Source organism: Capra hircus, chromosome 5 (assembly GCF_001704415.2).
Source record: "Capra hircus breed San Clemente chromosome 5, ASM170441v1, whole genome shotgun sequence".
NCBI classification, from domain to species: domain Eukaryota; kingdom Metazoa; phylum Chordata; class Mammalia; order Artiodactyla; family Bovidae; genus Capra; species Capra hircus.
This window is the reverse complement of record NC_030812.1, coordinates 72,314,321-72,333,300: the sequence shown is the minus strand read 5'-3', so window position 1 is coordinate 72,333,300 and position 18,980 is coordinate 72,314,321. Positions and strand designations below refer to the sequence as shown.

The 18,980-nt window shown below is 57.3% G+C and overlaps 1 protein-coding gene across 1 annotated transcript; it reads right to left on the bottom strand.

Annotated features, from left to right (window-relative positions):
- On the bottom strand, window positions 266-18,388 carry MCM5 (minichromosome maintenance complex component 5). Its single transcript, XM_018048237.1, has 17 exons — window positions 18,268-18,388; window positions 17,846-18,020; window positions 16,346-16,472; window positions 16,123-16,251; window positions 13,520-13,692; window positions 12,532-12,687; window positions 10,788-10,954; window positions 10,216-10,387; window positions 9,112-9,223; window positions 7,896-8,039; window positions 7,517-7,582; window positions 7,128-7,304; window positions 6,380-6,492; window positions 4,572-4,700; window positions 3,460-3,602; window positions 1,463-1,590; window positions 266-524 (listed from the first exon to the last, which is right to left on the bottom strand). The coding sequence occupies exons 2-17, from the start codon at window positions 18,010-18,012 to the stop codon at window positions 423-425; spliced, it is 2,205 nt and encodes a 734-aa protein (XP_017903726.1). The 5' UTR covers window positions 18,013-18,020; window positions 18,268-18,388; the 3' UTR covers window positions 266-422.

Below are 18,980 nucleotides of genomic sequence, written 5' to 3'. Positions count from 1 at the left end.
ATGTACAGATGAAGAAACCGAGGTGGGGAACAGTTCAGTGCATCCGGCCAGTCTGATGCAGAACCATAGCTCCTGACCACACGTTAGCTGCTGGGGAGCAGCTTTGGGCTCTCCTCAGCACGCTTATACTCTGGGTCTTGCTGATTCTCACCAGTGTGCATAGCACGTGCCCCGCCCAGAGCCCAAGGGGCACAGGCAGGCCAGAAACCCAGGTCTGCCAGGCTCCAAAGCCTATCCTCGCAACTGGTGCAGAGACCCACAGATATCCACAAACACACCATGGCTTTATTATTTCTATACATTTCCAGAAGCACATTTCCTGGGTCTGCAGCCAGGGCAGACTCCAGAGGCAGCGAGGCAGGAGCGGCGGGGTCCCTCCGTCCAGAGCGCGAGGGTGGCTGGTGGCGGCGGCGGCCGCAGGCTCACTTGAGGCGGTAGAGGACCTTGCGCTGCATGCGGTGCTGGATCTCGCCCCGCCGCAGCATGAGCTGCAGGACCTTATGGATGGCGTGCTCCGGGTATTTCTGCGGGACATGGGGCGGGGTGAGCGGTGTACCCCCAGACTCCCCACTGTTCGGGAGCCCAGGCACCCCCTGCTCATGGGAACGCTCCAGCCTTCACAACCTACCACTCTGCATCCTAAATGGGCTCACCCGTCCTAAGCACCTACTACACACCAAGCTTTGTTCTAAATCTTCACATACTTACACTCATTCCACCTCTCAACATCCCTGAGCAGCTGGTACGTGCTCATTTTACATTTTACAGGGGAGGAAACTAAGGCACAGAGAGGCTAAGTCACTTACTCCACGGACTGGAGCCCAGCAGGCTCCTCTGTCCATGGGATTTCCCAGCAAGAATACTGGAGTGGGTTGCCATTTCCTCCTCCAGGGGCTCCTCCCATCCCAGGGATTGAACCAAGGCCTCCTGAGTCTCCCTGCACTGGTAGGCGGATTCTGTGCCACTCCTGACATCCCCGAACTCCTCTAGGTCTTGGTCCGCTCACCCCTCGAGTGAGTGGGGTACCACCTACCACATAAACTGGATGAAGAGGCGATGACATATACGAAAGGGAGCTGAGCTCAGAAACTAGACTGTCCATGTGACTTCAAAGATGGTGACAAGTTCCCCTTAGCTTCTAGAAGGCCCTTCCACCATCTATGGGATCAAGAGCTCTGTCCCCAGCGGGCTGGAAGGCTCACCCTCTGGTTCTGCACCCCCAACCCCACAAAAGGCAGGCAAGTAGGGGAAGGGAGAGACAAAGGACTGGGGGAGCCTGGGAGGTCCCAGCAGAACCTCAGACCCCGGTCCTCTCCCCTTAATGCGACAGAGAAAGTCGCGAGTGGAGAGCACTGGGGACAGGCCTGGGCCCAGGAACAGCCGCCCCTACCCCATCCCAAGCCTGCCTGCTGAGTGCAGGACATGGTATAGGGTGGGTGGGAACCCGGCCCTGCAGGCCCACCTGCTTGGTGAAGTCCTGGATGATGCTGTGCTCAGACACCTGGGAGCCAATGGCGAAGCGGCGCTTGAGCTGCTTCTCGATGCGGCTCAGCAGCTCCTGGTCCTCCTGGCTGGTGAAGCCTTCCACCCCTGTGGGCGCGAGGAGGGAGGTGGGTCGGTGGGTAGGGACCTCGGTCTGCCCACAGCAGGGAAGGGCCAGCCAGGCCCTGGAGAGAACATGAGAGGAAGACAGAGAGGGAGCCCGGGGACAGCCAGGGCCTGAGCATGACGGACAGAGGCCTGGAGTTGAGGACAGAGCAGGCATGAGCAGAAGGATGCTGCAGGCAGAGGGAACAGCAGGTGCAAAGATTCAGAGGTGGGAAACGTGCCCACTTCATTCAAAACCTAGTCGTAGGGCCAGGGACATGGCCAGAGTCGGGGCCAGAGGCGGCCAGGTCCCACGGGCTGGAGGGCACAGCCCAGGTTTTCCTGATTCTGGTGAGTGGAGCAGCCACTGGAGGGCTGTGAGGAGGGCCTTGAGCTGAGGACAGCACCTGGGCCCCAGGTGGGTAGACAAGTCAGGAAGATTTCCTGGAGGCGGCTACGTCAGGATAGAAAGCTAGAGGGGACCCACAGTGACCCAGGAGCATGCAGGCTGTCCTGGAGACCACATCAGTGAGGCACCCCAAGCAGCCCTGGCAAGCAGCTCCTGATTTCCGACAACTGCTGGAATGGGGTCTCCTCTGCTGACCCAGGCCTGCAGACACCTTGGTGTTTCAGCTACAGAGAGGAGCAAGGTGGGAGGGGAAAAGCTGCTGAGAGGGACTTCAAGGCTTCAAGTTGAAATGAGTTCACAAGGCAAACTCTTACATAGCCTGCAAAGCCCAACTCTAATTACCCTGCCCCAAATCACACCCACCCTGTGCCCTCAAACATCTGAGGGAGCCCTCCCCGCCATAACCAAATATCTCAGGGGACAGGAAGCCCCTCCAGGGCAGAGATTGAGTCGGCATCACCAAGGGGAGGGCAGAGGCAATCAGCCCCCACTCACCTCCCCGGGTCCAGCCACACTGGCCCTTGAGCCTGTTGTCCCTGGGGTCTTGCCACTCAGCCCTTCCTCTACCCAGGGGCCCATTCCCACACCCCAGGGAGCCAGCTGTCCACTCATGCCCATCCCTGCTTCTTGCCACCTCCTGAGAGCCCATCCTGGACCTCCCGATGGGGACACAGCCCCACCCCTCTCCAACACGCCCGACCTGCTGGAATTCTCCCCTCTGCACTCTCGGCTCCCTGAGTTTGGCATGTCTGCCTCTGGTGTGTCTCCCCAGGAGAAAGGGGGCCTTGTAGGCTGGGACTCAAGAGATATGCTTGCTCCTGCCCTCCTGGCACCTGAAACACCCCGGCAGACACTCAGCCCTGTCTGCTGGCAAGGGAACACATTCGTCCCAGGGGAGCCTGGCACTAAGTCAACGCTCTGGGAAGTCCGCTCAGAGACCTAGCTTGAAGCAGGCTGCAGGACTGACGGCAGCCTGAGCCACGCTGGACTCGGGGTCAAGAGACCCGCGCTCTAGCTGGGAGAACGGCAACCAACCTTGGGCACCGTGAAAAGGCCTCTCTGGGTTTCAGTTTCCTCATCTCTAACAGGGGAAGGACTAAGCACCCAACCTGACTTCTGGGGGCGGCTATAAGTAAACCGGGGGAAGAGTGTCGGAAGTGCTCAAACGGTTACAACTCAACAAACAGGGCTGGTGAGTGCTGTTCTTAACCAATGATAAAACTGTGAGCCTTAATAACGGACTGGGCCTAGGAGGATTGTGCTCCAGGGTCTTAAGAGGCTGTTCTTCTCATCTTGGAAGAAAATGGCTGGTGGCGGTGGGGACGGGGGCGGGGGGTGGCTTCTTCGCAGGAGGAAGCAGAGACCTCAGCAAGTGCAGAGAAGCAACCAGCACAGCAGGCATCCAGCACGAGCCCCACCCAGAGTCCAGGGACCACCCGGCCTGTCTCCCCACATGTGCTCACCTGACAGGGTGCCAGACAAGGCGGCGTCCAGCGTGGACACCTGGAAGAGCCTCAGCGCCTCCTCCACGTCTGCCTCTGTGGCGAAGGGCTGCAGCTTCATCTTGCTGAGGGCCTCGGCGATGCGCACGATGGCCTCCAGCTGCCTGCGTGAGAGCAACGGGACGCCAGGGTGCACTCAGTCCATCACCCCTCTTCTGTCCAGCCCCTTCACAGGGAAGACTGCTGGTTGTCCCCGTGATCCATCTCTCTTAGCAACAGAACCCCAACTTCTATTCCAGTACGTGGTACCCAGGTACAAGACATTTCCCAGTCTCCACTGCATCTAGATATGTCTGTGTGACTAAGATGTGGCCAGTATGTTGTAAGTCCAAACATTTTATGGGAACTTTAGTAAGTGTCCTTAAAAAAATAGGCACTTCTTTTCCTCCCTCTCCTGTCACCTGGAATGCAGGGATAATGGCTGGAGTTCTAGCAGCCACATTGGACAATGAGAATAAGGGTGAGCCTGAAGAAGCCCAAATTGCTGCTGATGACTGAAGAACCATCACACGATCCTAGACTACCTGCCCTCAAACATTTGCACCTAAGGTGGAAATAAACTCCCAATTTACTTAAGTGACTTTATTTGGACCTTCCATTATATAGAGCAAAACCCACTTCTATCTAATCAGTGCTGGAAACAGGATTCAGATGAGGTAGGTTTAAGCTCTTAGTCACTCAATTGTATAAACTCACCACAGTGAAGAGAGTTAACAACTAAGACAGGTGAGGCCCAGAAAAGGAAAGCAATCTCTCAGGCATCACACGGGGGGCAGGAGGCAAGGACCCGGTCTCCTGACTCCCATCCCTGGACCTTCCCTCATCCTCAGGCTTCCCTAAAATGGAGGAAGCTAGACAGAATTCAGAAGAGAGGGTTCCAGGTTTTCCCAACAATAAACAAAGCAAAAGATACAGATAAGTAGGGAGGCCACTGTTTTCACTCCTAAAGGAGTGGTCCCTGCCCAACAGTCTGACCATGGCCGGCACCAGTGATCAGCAGTGGGTCCCAGCCCCACAGGGCACACCAAGCCCTGTAAGCTGAGGCTGTGCATCAGCCCACCCAGCCCGCTCACCGGACGGTGATGGGGATACTGGAGCGCCGGTCGCTGTCCCTCTCGTGCTGACGGGCCCCGCTCCGCATGATGATATACCGATTCTTCAGCTTCTCTGCAGCCTCTGCTGACAGCCGGGGGCCACACTTCCTGCAGGACAGGGGTTGGGGAGAGCAGCTGCCATGAGAGCGGGAAGGAATCTTGGGGTACCCACCCTGGCTGGCCTCTGCTGGCTTGAAGACACAGTTTCTGGGCCCACCAGATGGCAGGCTCACAGCAGTGCTTCCCCCCACCACATTTAGGGGTGAGATGCGCAATGACACCCACGAGAGGCTCCTGGTGACTGCTGCCCAGGGGCTGGGAACATGCCAGACTAGGGGGTGAGGGGCGGGAAGGGTGGCAGCAGGAGACGTTTGGTCAGATCCACCCGCACTCTATCCCCTCCACCCCAAAGCCCCGCCCCAAGCCAACTGACAGTCGCTGGTTTAGGGGACCTCAGGTCACCTACTTCAGGGCTTCCCTGATGGCTCAGCGGTAAAGCATCCGCCTGCAGTGCAGGAGACCTGGGCTCGATCCCTGGGTGGGGAAGAGCCCCTGGAGGAGGGCACGGCGGCCCAATCCAGTATTCTTGCCAGGAGATTCCCATGGACAGAGGAGCCTGGAGAGCTACTGTCCGTGGGGTCTCAGAGTTAGACATGACTGAGTGACCGAGCCCAGAGGGAGGGAGGAAACTCCCCAAGGCCCCCTGGGACCTGGCATCAAGGGAGAACAAAAATTCAGGGCTCTCAGACTCACACACAACTGCCCAAGCCTCCAAGGGTGGGGCCGTGAAGAGCTCAGAACCATGACAAAGACCCCGGTACACTGGGCACTGGGTCACTGGAACAAAAGTGGTGAGGAGGCATCCACCCAAATGCAGTACTTCACCTCCCATCAGAAAGGCACTCGAAGACCCCTCCACCCAGGTTTTAGCTCCAATAAGAGACAGAGGAGGTGCATGTCCAGAACCTTGGTACAGCAGCGAAAAGCACAGCCTGTGGAGCCAGGCACCTGGGTTCAAATCCTGGCTCTACTAGCTCCTGCCTGCAAACTTGGACAAGTTACTTAACCTTTCTTTGCCTCAGCTTCCCCATCTGTAAAATGGGATAACAATATGCCAACCTCACAGGTTTGGGGAGAGGGATAAAGTTCACTTATGTATATACAATAATCAGTTTCCTGGTGGTCTAGTGGTTAGGATTCGGCGCTTTCACTGCTAGGGCCCGGATTCAATCCCTGGTCAAGGAACTGAGATCCTGCAAGCTGTGCAGAGCTACCCAAGTTTTAAAAATTAAAAAAATGCTCAGAATAACACCTGGCACAGAATAATCACTATATGTATGACTATCACCACTGGTAGTCTGTGAGAACAATATTTAAGGCTGCAGCTGCTGTTCACTGAGTGTTTATTTGGCGCAGGGCCTTGCCAAGCGCTCACCCATCATCTTGTGTGATTCTTAGAAAAACCTGAGGGCACAAGCACCCCGGGAAAGCGAGGCTCAAAGGTCAACTGATTTGCCTAAGGCCACACAGTGGGGGCAGGCGTTACCAGAGACCATGTCCACAGTGCCTCCCCACACATCAGAGTCAAGGGCGCCTTCAAGACCACCTAAACCCTCCACCCTCATTTTAGAAACGGGGAAGCTGAGGCCAAGAGCCAGGGACTGGGTGACTGTAGGAGGAGGAAGAAGAGCTAAACCCTAAGGGCTCATCTCAGGTATCCTGAAAGGGCTCTCCCCGACCAGGGAAGACTGGCAAGCCCACCCCGGGGGCCAGCGTCCACGACTCACGTGCGGCAGTAGGCGATGAACTTCTTCAGCTTGGCCAGGTCAATCTCGCCCTCCACGGCCTGGGCCTGTGTCAGCGCGCTCACGTGCAGCGTGATGACGTGTTTAGCCAGCATCTGGGAGGCAGAGGGGACCCAGGGTCAGCGCCAGGCCTTCCTGAGCCAGGTCCCAACACAGAGCTGAGCAGGCGGAGAGGGAGAGCTCCCAGGGCTGGAACCAGTGGAGAGGAGGTGGCTCTTCTCTCCTTGGGGGCTGTTAGCTGGTAAGACAACATCCAGAGCTGCCAGGGTCCTCCCCACCGCCCCGAGGCGGGGCAAGGCTGCCTGAGAACAAACCTCCACCCAGGGAGGCCGAGCCAAGTCAGAAAGAGGCAGACAACCCTGAGACCAGACCCAGCTGGGCCTTGCATCTCCAGGCCTGCCTGTAACACAAGCCCTTGAGTTCCTCCAGAAAGACTAAAAGGAACTGGGGTTCTAATACTTGCAATCAAAGGTCAACCCCCTCATTCCACATACAAAGGACCAACGCCAAGGGAATGAGAGACCCCAAATCAAACCGCACGTGGTTCACAGGAGAGGCAGGACCAGCGACCCCCAGTGTAGTGTTTCTGCAGCCTGCAACCCACCTCCTTGGGGGCCCACTGACAGGCTGATCTGGTAGCCAGGACTCTGGACCCTTGAAGCCCCTAGTCTGCCCACCCTTCCCCTGCCCGAGACCTGCAGGCCTGGGAGGAGCCCGGTGCCCTACGTACCACATCCCTCTCCTCATTGTGCTCATCCTTGACGATGAAGATCATGTCGAAGCGGGACAGGATGGTGGGCATGAAGTCGATGTTGTCCTCCCCCTTGGTCTCATCCCAGCGGCCAAACACCGAGTTCGCAGCAGCCAGGACGGAGCAGCGGGAGTTGAGGGTGGTGGTGATGCCAGCCTGAGAAGGGAGTGTGGGGGCAGCAGAGGAGAGAAATGAGAACTCGGGCTCACAGCCTTCTCAGGTCTCACACTCACACACACGATTCCAGGACCACTGCTGCAGTCAACAGAGGCCGGGCGCTCGGGACAGCCTGAGGGTGGGGCCAGGGCCCAGCCCTCGCAGCGCCCCGGGTGTGGCGGGGCCAGGCCGCCCTGTGGCTGGGCGCTCACCTTTGCGATAGAGATGGTCTGCTGCTCCATGGCCTCGTGGATTGCCACACGGTCGTCCTCTCGCATCTGCGTGGAAGAGAGGAATGTCCACCAGCCCCAGGCGAGGGGGCTGGGGTGCAGCGGGAGCAGGACACCCTACAGGAGCTACTATTCCTAAGTGCCAGCCAATGGCAGGAACCAGGTCACCTCTAGTCATGGGCATAACGTGCGGGCTTGGCTCTCATCTCCCCACTCTCTAGGCTCGGAGAGGTTTAGTTACGTCCCTATAGTGATGGGAGGTCTCTACGTCAACAAAGGGGGTTTCTGCCATTCACACCCCCAGCCCACGGCCACCAGGTGCCACCAGAACTGAGCCACCCCTTCGCCCTGTCAGGCTCACCTTGTCAAACTCATCAATACAGACAACTCCTCCGTCGGCCAAGACCATGGCCCCGCCCTCCATGATGAAGTTCCGGGACGAGGGGTCCCTTATCACCGAGGCTGTCAGGCCGGCCGCGCTGCTGCCCTTCCCAGACGTGTACACCTGGGGGAGGGCAATGGGAGGGTCAGGGCCCAACACAGCCCCCAGGCTCTGACCCCGGTGAGTCAAGGGGCCCCCAGAGCTGGAGCTCGCACAGGGTCACACATCACGGCGGGGTGCAGAGCACAGAAAGTCTCAGCGTTCCTCCTCTGATGGGGGGCCACCAGCCCCAGCCGGCCTGGAGGTTCTCCCCAGGGCTGGTCACATCCATCACTCACCTGAGCCCGACTGTCTCATGAACCAGCCCCCAGGAGCTGGGCTCACGGAGCAGTAAACTGAGGCCGAGAGAAGTGACACCCTCCCAGTAAGGTGGCTCCGGACTCTCCGAAAAGACTACCCCACCCTGAGTACCATCATCTTTGTAGAGACCTGAGAACCACATGCTGCCAAGGAGCCTCTGAACTGTGGCAAGTCCTAAGCAAGGTGTGCTTAAGTGTATGAAATACACAAGAATTTCAAAGTTAGTGCTAAAAAGAATACAAGGTATCTTCTTCAGGTTCTCCTACGTTAAATCACACACTGAAATAATAACATTTTACACCGCTTAGATTAAACAGAATTAAGATTGTGTACTTGTGTGCTCAGTCATGCCTGACTCTTTTGCAAGCCCACAGACTGTAGCCCACCAGGGTCCTCTGTGCATGGGATTCCCCAGTCAATACTGGAGTGGTTTGCCATTGTCTTCTCCAGGGGATCTCTCTGACCCAGGAATAGAACCTGTGTCTCCTGCGTCAGCAGGGCGATTCTTACCACTGAGCCATCTGGGAACCCCGTCACCACTTTCTTTTGCTTTTCGAAGAGGCTACTAGGAAATGTACACTCCCCGAGGCTCACAGCTGGAGTCCACGTGTCTCCGCCGGGCGGCACTGGCAGAGGCCACCTGGCCCACCCCGCGTCTACCCAGAGGCCACACTTCCCTGCATAAGACCACGCAGCCATCCTCACCCCACTCCGATCCCCCAGATGTGCTGATCACCACACAGGGGACCCGGCTGACTCTCTCCCTCGTGGCCCCTCCTGTAGCTTCATCCCTGTGGGGAAGCCAGGGCAGGCAGAGGTCATTCGGGACACTCACCCCAATGGGTGAGCACTTCTCCACGAACTTCAACAGCTGGGACTTGGCCGTCCCCGGGTCCCCCAGCATCAACAGGTTGATGTCTCCTCGGCGAGTGAGGCCATCTGGGAGCCTGGGGAGACGGGTAGGAAGGCCAGGTGAGCAACAGGAGAATCCAGCGAGGGCTGGTTGGTCACAGCAGTCTGGCTATCACTCCCACCCCACCACGTCATGAGCCCTGGAGTAGGTGGGAGGCGGGGGCTCTGGCCTGAGAGCCACATTCCTAGCCAGCTATATCTCCTAGCCTCCTCTATGGTGACCTGCCACCCAGAAAGGGGAGGGTCAAAGGAAATGACACCAAGAGCTGGGCTCAGGCACACACAGACAGCATCTGATAAACACGTGCCCCAGCTGGAGAGATGGGAGCCGCCAGCGCGCCACTGGCGTTACCGTGGAGCAGACACCACGAGGGCAGGCTCCAGGCCAGGACATGTGCCTGTTAGCAGTCTCTTTAATGCTCTATGCCTCAGTTTTCCTCATCTATGAAATGGGCTCAACCATAGCTTTCTCATAGGGCTAACTTGGGGACTGGGCTGCAAACAGATAAAAACATTCAGAAGACTGTCTGGCACATGGTAAAACTCAGTAACTGGTAGATGCCAGTAACATTATCACTCTATATATCTCTACTGTTTCAGACTCTCAAAAAGGACACATGAGGTCCCCTGAGTGTTAGGCTTCCATCTGTCATATTCATATGGACATCTGGGTACAAAGCGGTGGCGTCTCTTGCCTAAAACTGCACAGTAAGTAAGTAGTTGTCAGAGATTTAACCCCCAGTCTCCAGACTCCACGCCCAGAGCTCTCTCCACTGCATCTGCCAGGTTCCCCAAGTTGCCCCACCTACCCAGGATCGGAGGGACTGCTCTGCAGGGAGGGCATGGATTGGCCCCCTGCCAGCTGACAGCAACCCTGGGAGGTGAGAAGGGTGCCTGAGAGTAGGAGGCGGGACTGAGGGTCCCAGGCAGATAGAAAGAGTATTCCCGTCCTGCCCATCCGGCAGCTGCCCTGCTGTGGGCAAGTCACCCATCCACTCCCTGGACCTGGGAAGGCTTGGACCCCCACCTCTTTCGGGAGCCCCCGAAGAGCAGGCAGGCGATGGCCTTCTTCATGTCAGTGCCCCCGAAGATGGAGGGAGCAATGCTCTTGGAGATGAGCTCGTAGACGTTGGGTAGGGCGGCCAGTCGCCGGAACTCCTCCTCCTCCTGCGGGGTCATGGCGCCAGCAAAGGTGCGGCCTGGGTGGGCAGAGGGGGCGTGGGTGCATGAGGGCCCACCCTCCCAGCCCAGGGCCTCCCAACGGGCAAGGCCCCCAGGGCCGGGCAGCATGAGCATCAGTCTGAGCACAGACAGACCCCACCTCTCGCCTGAGGACTGGGCCTGTGTGCTGCAGGCTCCAGTGAGCAAGGGGAGGACCTGGAAGTGGGGGTGAGGAGTTAGGGGCCAGATCAGAGGGGCCCTCAGGGACCACTGGGATGTCTTCTACCTTGCTGAGGGCAGTGACAGGTATCTTTGGTTATGAAAGCACTGCTCTCCCTGGCTGCCATGCAGAGCAGAGTGTAGGGGCGGGGGTATAGACAGGGGGACCAGGAGGAGGCCCAGGGAGGGACACGAGGAGTCGGCCCAAAGCCCACTCACCGGAGCCATCTGTGTCCACCTGGATGCCCAGGACCCGGATGTAGGCACTCCGGATGCCCACACCCACTCTGTCGCGGCCCCTGTTGGAGGTCAGGCCAAACTTCTTGATGGAGTAGATGCCCATGATGGTGACCCTGTTCCCAGGGACGACCTTGTCACACAGGTACCTAAGAGGAGGATGGGGAGAAAGGAGGAAGAAGGTGAGAGTCTGGTGGGGGCAAGAGCCCCTGGCTCCCCCCATCCCTCACGCTCACCGTTCACCTCAGCATCTCTACAGGAGGCTCATCTGGCTCTAGCGCCGCCCTGCCCCAGGGCTCTCGCCCTCTCACCACAACCCAGCCCACGTCTGGACGGCACAGGTGCTGGGAGGTCGACAACCCTTGGTCATAGCAGCGGCCTGACTGGGTAGGTCAGAAGGCCCACGCCCAGCCCCTCAGGGTCCCCATCCCCACCTGGCCTGCTGTCAGAAGCACTGCAAGGCTCCTCTCAGCCAGCTCAGGGGAAGCCTTCCTCCTGAGGCCCTCCCAGCATCCCTGCAAGGGCCACTCCCCGTTTTTGCCTCTTCACAGCTCCACGAAGCTCAGGCAAGCCACTCTGCACCTGGATTTTAATCTCCTCTTTAAAAAAAAAATGCTGCAACAAGGACGTCTCCAAGCTCCTCCGGCCAGAACCATGCTCCAGTGCAGCATGGACGGGATGCTGGGGCATGTATTCGTACCCTGCCACTTACAAGCCGTGTGACCTCAAAGAAGTCACTGCACCTCTCTGACCCTGGAGGGCTTTGATAAAGTGATCTGCCCTGCTGGGTTACTGTGGGATCAAGTGAGGTACCACACCCAGAAGGGCGTTAGGCAAAACAGACTCCCATCCCTAAGGGACCCTCACTGTCATTGCTAACATTCTGGGACACCTCTCTTCCCAGATCCCACTTCTTCAGCTTTGAATCTAACCCCAGACTGCACAAATAATCTAACACCAAATACTTAATTTGTATGAAGGAACTGTGGTAAACACTTCATTTGCATTTTCTACTTTAAATCTCCCATCAGTGGTAAGAGATTAAGGCCTGTCACTGTCCCCATTTTCCTGGTGAGGAGACTGAGGCTCAGTGAGCTCATGTCACCTGCTCAGCAGTCTGGCCTCTACACCTTCCACTGTCGCTGAGGGAGCTAACAACCTGTGGATCCCCTCGTCCGAAAAGCGACTGCACAGACTACCTGCTTGAGGCATCAGGGTGCGTGAGCCCAGGTGAAGAAGCCCTGTCCATGTCTCCACGCCATCCTCCCAGGTCCCTGGAAGGGGACCGGGCCAGCCCAGCACCCTCTCCCCACTTTCTGATTACCCAGCAACATCCAAGAAGAGTCTCAACAGAAAGCCCGGGGCGGGCATCAGCCTGGGAAGAGGGTCCTCCCCATCCAGCTGTGCCACCTCAGGCCTCCCGGTTCTAAGAGCGCCAGGGAGACTCTGCAGGAAGATTGCAGGCGGCAGCAGCCAGACCCCTCCACCCAGGGAGCTGGTCCCACGTTAGACTGACCTGCTCCTGCAGAGTACTGGGAGATGAGGGGAGGAAAAGCCTGGAGGAAGCACCAGGCACAGAGCAAGTTTCCATAACCAGCCCTATTCCCTGCTCCCCACTGCACTCTGGGTCCACATATGGCCGCTGACCGAGGGGCGGGAGGCATGGCCAGCCAGCCTGCTCACAGCCCTGACCTGGTGTGGGGGGCACAGCCAGGGGCCCGCTCACCGGTCACAGTAGAGCTGCATATGCCGGGGCATCTCCCCGTGCGGCACGGCGTCCGGCAGCTCCTGCAGCTTCAGGGTCTGGAAGTCCACGCACTTGCATTTGTCTGGCATGATGAAGTACGGGTCCAGTGGACACTTGGGGCGCCCAGCCTGATCCCTGTAAGGAGAGAGGAGAAAAGAGTCACCAGAGCTACCCCCAGGGCCCCAAGCCCAGGGAACCCATCAAACAAGTCAGCGACAAGCCTGGCCAGTGCCAAGTTCGGGGTCTCCAGGACAAGCTCGGGGAAGGCACTAGAGGAGGACGGCTCGGCGAGGGGAATACACGGGGTTAGGGTTGGGGAGGCCTGCTTGGAATCTGGCTCTCCCATTAACCAGTGTTAGACAGCCACATGGGGGTGTCTGGCAGGTAGCCAGACTGGAGGCTGGGGTTCAGTGGAAACACACATCTGCATGTCCTCTGCACTCAGGGTACTCAAAAACCCAGATCAAAAAGGAATTAAGTGTAGAAAAGAGAAGTGTGGCTAAGCCTGAGATTAGGAAGCAGAGGGGAACCAGAGGCCAGAAAAGGGTGAGGGCCCTGAAGATCAGGGTCAGCAGTCATGTTCTGAAAGAAGCCAGAGACACATATTTTCCGTCTGTGGGCCACGAGGCCACAGGCAGCACAGCCATAGGCCACATGTAAACCAAGGAGCCTGGCATGTTCCTGGGCCTCCGCTCCAGACCTGCCCCAGTGAGCCAGGGTTTGAAGACTCCAGGTGGACCCCCACCCCGGCCCCCTGTACAGGCTGCCTGGGTTCCCTGGAGGGACAGAACTCACCACCGCAGAGGGGCAGGGGGACACCACCCTGTTCAAACCCAGGACCCAGGACGGGCACGCCGCGGCCCCCGCCCCTCCTGGCTGCAGCGCTTCCTCCTCATCCTTCACACCTCCGCTCACACATCTCCCCGTCACCCCCCAGGGTGCCACAGGGCCCGTGAAGCCCACTTACGTGTTGCACTTCCGGGGCAGGGCGTAGCCCTCCAGGCCGGGGCGCATGGCAATGTTGGTAAGCGTGCTGTGGCAGCTGCGACACTGGATGGAGATGCGGGTGGCCTTGGCGCGGACTCCCGAGGCCGCGATCACGATGCCCGGGATCTTCACCAGGTGGGACATTGTGTCCGACTGGAACAGAGCCGCAGGGAGGGGGCTGGGTGAGGGGAGCCAGGGACGCCCAAGATCACGTATCAAGACTCTCTTCTATTCTAATGTCTGCTGAAGTATTTAGGCATAAAGTGCATGTCTGTGATTTACTCTAAAATCCTTCAGCAGAAAAAAGGAGAAAGGAAGTAAGGCAAAATATTAACAGCCGTTAAACCCAAATGGAGGCAGATAGGGTCATTACACTATTCTCGCTAGTTTTTAAAAAATATATTTATTTATTTGGTAGTGCCTGGTCTTAATTGTGGCACTTAGTGTGTATGTGTGTATATATATATATATATATATATATATATTAGTTGCAGCATGTGAGATCTAGTTTCCTGATCAGGGATTGAAGCCTGGTCCCCTGCATTGGAAGCAGAGTCTTAGTCACTGGGCCATCAGGGATGTTCCCTCACTACTTTTGTGTGTGTGATATTTTTATAATAAAAAGCAAAATAAAACAAGAAAAGTTCCTTTTATCATCATCTTTTCTTCCTATTTCCAGCAGGTGTTCTGGGACAGGCAGGTAGGCTACGGGTTCGAGCTGATGCCCCCTCTGAAGCCAGTGGGGTGGAGAGGGGAGCAGGAAGGAGGCTGGCCCTCTCTGGTGACTGAGACCAGGGGCACGTGTGCCCAGCGGACCCCAGAACTGCTGACACCCACGTCAGAGCTTGCTTTCTGGGAAACACCCTACAGAGTGCAGGGATCTGAGCGCCCAGGATTAGAAAGGACTGGGGCTGCCTCAGGCCCGAGGCCACCCTGACAAGCGATCCTTCTAGAGAGGGCTCCTCCTCTAGCAGAGCGCCCACCGAGCAGGCCAGTCACTGGGCTTTCCAATGGGGCTGAGAAGAGGAAATCTGTTCCAGTGGGGCTGAGGTTTGCTTTTCTGAGGGAATGGCTGCCCCACAAACAGGCCCAAATCCGCCTCCATGGACAGGCAGACACATGATGCTCGGCTTCGTTTCAAGTGCGGGCCCGCCTGCGCCTCCCCCCTCGCCCCCCGGCCTGGTGCAGCGCAGAGACAAAGCTGGCACACAGCGCAGCTTCGAGAGCCCGCAGCCCGGCCCTGCTCCTGTAACAAGGCGTGCCACTGGCCAACCAAGGAAGGTCTGAGGGGACCTCAACTGCGCAGCACGGCACGAGGGCTCCAGCAAAGGCCAGTGCGTGGCCTTTCGGTGGCACAACCTGGGCCCAGAGTCCACCAGGCACGGGCACCCGTTCATTTGCTTCTCACCACCTTCTAACAGAAGAACCAACATTCGACCCTCACGTCCTCCTCAGGAAACTCCCCTGGGTCCCACTCCCGCCTACTTTATAAATTCTCCTTTCACTTGGCAGCCAGAGGAAGCTTTTAAAGACAGAATCAGCCCATCCTCCTGCTTAGCTCTCAATCTGAACTCCTCTCCACAGCAGCGAAGGCCCTGGCCACCTGGCTCTCCGCTGGCTCCCTCTCCTCCCCTCCCCTGCCCTCACTCCCTGGGGTCCAGCCACAGTGGCTGCCATCTGCCCCATGTCTGTCCCTTGAGACGGCTGCTGTCCCCACCCCAGTGCCTTTGCACCTGCTTCTCTTTGAGCCCGGAACACTCCTCCCTTGAGCTGTCACAGGGTCATCATCCCTCAGACTCATCTCAGCACCACCTCTTCAGAGAGGCCTCCTCCAACCGCCACCCGGCCCCTCACGTTGATCCTCATGGCTCATGTCCTGGGACCTGAAACCAGCTCAGTGCTCCCTGTCTGTTTCTCTCACTATAAGCTCCACTGAACCAGGTACCGTCTGTCTACAGTGAGAGTTGAACCCAGCATCCGGTGTGAGGTAGCCACTCAAAAAGTGTTTGCTGGATGGCAGACGGGCCCTGCCCAGCTTTCCTGTGGCCCCATCACTCGCCAGTCACACTGACCGTCCTTCCCTCAGCCTGGTACACGCCCTGGCCCCTCACCTTGCAAGCTTTACGCTAGCTGTGCCCTGCCCTCCTCTCCCCACCCCGTGTTCCCTCTCAGCTGTTTGCATGCTGCTCGTTCTCACCCACAGGTCTCCACTCAGATGTCCCCTCTGGAAAGCAGCCTTCTCTATCTTTTCCAGAGGGGCCCTATGCGTTCTCATCACTTCCCAATTTCTCCCATTGCTCTCACAGTCACCTACAGTTATTGTGGGTGACATTAACCATTTATCCAGTCTCCCAAGGAAAGAAGCTTGTCCTTGAGTTCAGTACTGCTCCTCCAGGACCGAACTTATGTCCTGCCCACAGAAGGAGCTCAGCAAGCATGTGTCCAAGGAGCTAATTTTTCAGAGGCAGAAACAGACTCAGAAAGGTTGAGTGAGTTGCTCAGGGTAGCACAGCTGGCACTCAGGTCTCTCTCCAAAACCCCTCCACGCACACAGCCACCACCACCACCCTCCGGGGGCCCCACCTTCAGGCTACGGATGCTAGACGGGCTGGCGTCCGACTTGAGCATGACCTGGACGTCCTGGAGTACCTCGTCACCAGCAGGCCGCGGCCGGGTCACCTCGTCAGCCACCTCCTTGGCAGCTTCCTCCAGCTGGAGATGGGGAGGGGACAGGCTGTGAGTGACCAGAGCAGGGCCAGTCCTGGGGGTTCCGGGGCAAGGGTCCCAGGGCAGGGGTCCCACTTACCAGCTGCAAGTGTTCGGCTGGCTGCTTGTACAAGTAGTCAGCCAGCTCCTCGTCGAAGCTGGCCAGGTCCTCCATCTCCACCTCGATCCAGTACTCCCCCAGGTTATAATGCCGCTTGAGTTCATCCCTGGAGTAGATGCAGGGACAGGCACAGGGAAGAGGAGGCAATACTGGCAGAGACGCACCCACACCCTGAGTCTGCCCATACCACTGCCCCGCCACCAGCTTCCCAAACACATCAAGCTCCAGGTGGATCTGCTATAACCCAGTAAACCATCCCCCATGCCCCTACAGAAGCATCTTCCAAAGCAAGCTCCATAGAAGCAATCCAAGTCATCAAAGAACAGTTCAAAGTTCACAGACGAGTCTGGGAGACTCTCACTGCAAACCACTCCTTTCACTGGACTCCCTGGAGCCTTTAACCCTCTCTCAGATACTAACAAGGCACACAGCTGAAACCTGGCAATCGAAGGCAGCAGAGACCATGCCTGTCTTATCAACCACCAGACTCTTTTTACAGAGCATCCCGTGAGACTATTACCCCAAAAACACTTTTGGGGGCCACTGACCTCCTCAGGCTCATCCCTTTCTACCTTATGTCCAGAGCCATATACAACAGCCAGTCTGGCTCTGAGAGCCCCTTGTTGTAACAGGCCACCCCATACTGCCCATGCGGGCACCTCCTGCTATCAGAAATGCCTTCCACACCAGATACTCTTCTCTCAGCTCTAGATCACCTGAAGCCTCCCCTAACTCCTCTTGTACACTCCCTCTTTGAGGCAATCATCACCTTGTAATTTACTTGGGCATGCCTACGCTTCAGTCCCACTGATTCAAAAGCTCTTTGAGGGCAAGTAGTATGAATCTTTTCATCTTTGGACCCTAGGGTTTGGCACACAGATGGTCAGTGTCAGCTGGTGCATGAATAAATCGAAGCAGGAGTGGCTATGCCCGTTTTACTGATGAAGAAACTGAGGCCCAAAGAGACTGTCACTTGGAAGTCACTGAGCTAATAATGCATCAGGCCCAAGTGTGGGCCTGTAAATTCATGGTGTCTGCATTTAAGGGCCTACAAGGATTTGGTGGGATGTCACCGTTGTATAATGACTAGGAGCAAGGGCTTTGCCCAGCTCATTCAGTGCTGCAGCCCACCACCTAGAACAGCGGCTGGCATGCAGCAGCTGCTCAATCAATAGAAGGTGACTGACTGGAACGAACGAATGAGTGAGCAAGTAAGGTAAAGCATAACTACCATCTCCAGAGAACTGAAGATAACTCGCTTTACAAAGTATTGCAGGCATAACATAGAAGGACTATAAGAAACAGATGAATAGAAGCAAATCCTGGGAAAAAAACCAAAGGGCCCAGGTGACTCACTCAAAAGTTAACTTCAGATACGAAATGTACAAAACCAAACGCCATGAGGGTGCGGGGCCCCTTCGAGTGGAACTTAGCACCGCTGGGACCGCATCTCCTCTCTTGTCCCGCTCCGGCACGCACCTGTACTTGAAAGTGAAGCCGGTGCGGTCGGTGCCCACCCGGTACTGCCGCAGGAACTCCTTGAAGCGCCTCTGCAGCTGCGATTTGCGGGCCTGTCCCTCATCGGCCGCGTTGTCGCCCCCGAAGCTGTCACTGTAGAAAATGCCAGGGTCGTCGAAGCCCGACATGACTGCACCTGACGTGGAACAAGGAGATGGAGCAGACTGGAGGGCAGATGGGGGCGTGCGGCGTCCCCTCCGACACGCAGGTGCTCGGCTCGGAGTGCGAGGCAGACGTGAGCCCGGTTCCGCCTCCCAGACCTCGAGCCCAGCTCTCCTATGAGACACCCCTGCCCAGCCCTACTGCGCCCCAAATGCAGACGCCGGCCGTCCCCCGGGGGGGCTGGCTCCGAGGGGCCCACTCTCCAGCTCCGCCAGCCTCACCTCTGCCTTCCCGCGCTCCCTGGAACAGCAGACACAAGAACCCCCACTGTCCGGCTGCCGCGTTTCGCGGGAAAAATCAGATGTAGCGTTTGGACGCCGCGGCCGCTGCGCCCTCATTGGTTCGCCGAGACCCCGAGGCCAGCGATTGGACCGCTCTGTGCCTGCAGGTCCCGCCTCCAAAGAAACTGCTGAAGGGGATTGGCTGCAGGGCGCAGGACGTCGGGATACCCTTCTTCCGGGCTCCATTTTGCTTGCGGGACAATTTGGCGCGAAACTGACCGGGAGGAAACGGCGGGGCGGGGCGCAAAGATGGCGGAGGGGAGGACCTTGCTGTGTACTCGTCTTAAGCCTTTTTCAGGAGTAAATGACCCCTTTCCGACTACGGGCGGAAGAAGCTATAGGTCCTTCTCAGGGTGTGGTCACTTACCGGGTGTGAGCCTGCTGTCCCCTAGCGTCTGGAGGGGGCGCTGCCCTCCTGCCCTCCTTCCCTCCCCGCTCTCACACCTAAACAAGTTGGGGATTAATCAGAAATAATCCACCTCTGGTCTCCTTAACGCCTCTAGGACTAAAGTCAGACTTGGGACTCCAGGGATGTTTTCTTAGCACAAATGGTGTTTTTGTTTTTTAAGTTGTAGAAGAATTTTCATTATTTGGCAATGCTTAAAATTTGCGAAAATTCACAACCAGATTCCCAGCCTAGGTTAGAAAAACGG

What these genes read in the sequence shown, in the direction of transcription:
- MCM5 (XM_018048237.1), bottom strand. Translation starts at nt 18,012, where the DNA reads ATGTCGGGCTTCGACGACCCTGGCATTTTCTACAGTGACAGCTTCGGG. An exon ending in TTCATCGCCTACTGCCGCAC is followed by an intron (nt 4,701 to 6,379) that starts GTGAGTCGTGGA and finishes CCTGTCCTGCAG; the next exon opens with GAAGTGTGGCCCCCGGCTGT. An exon ending in TCCAGGACTTCACCAAGCAG is followed by an intron (nt 525 to 1,462) that starts GTGGGCCTGCAG and finishes CATGTCCCGCAG; the next exon opens with AAATACCCGGAGCACGCCAT.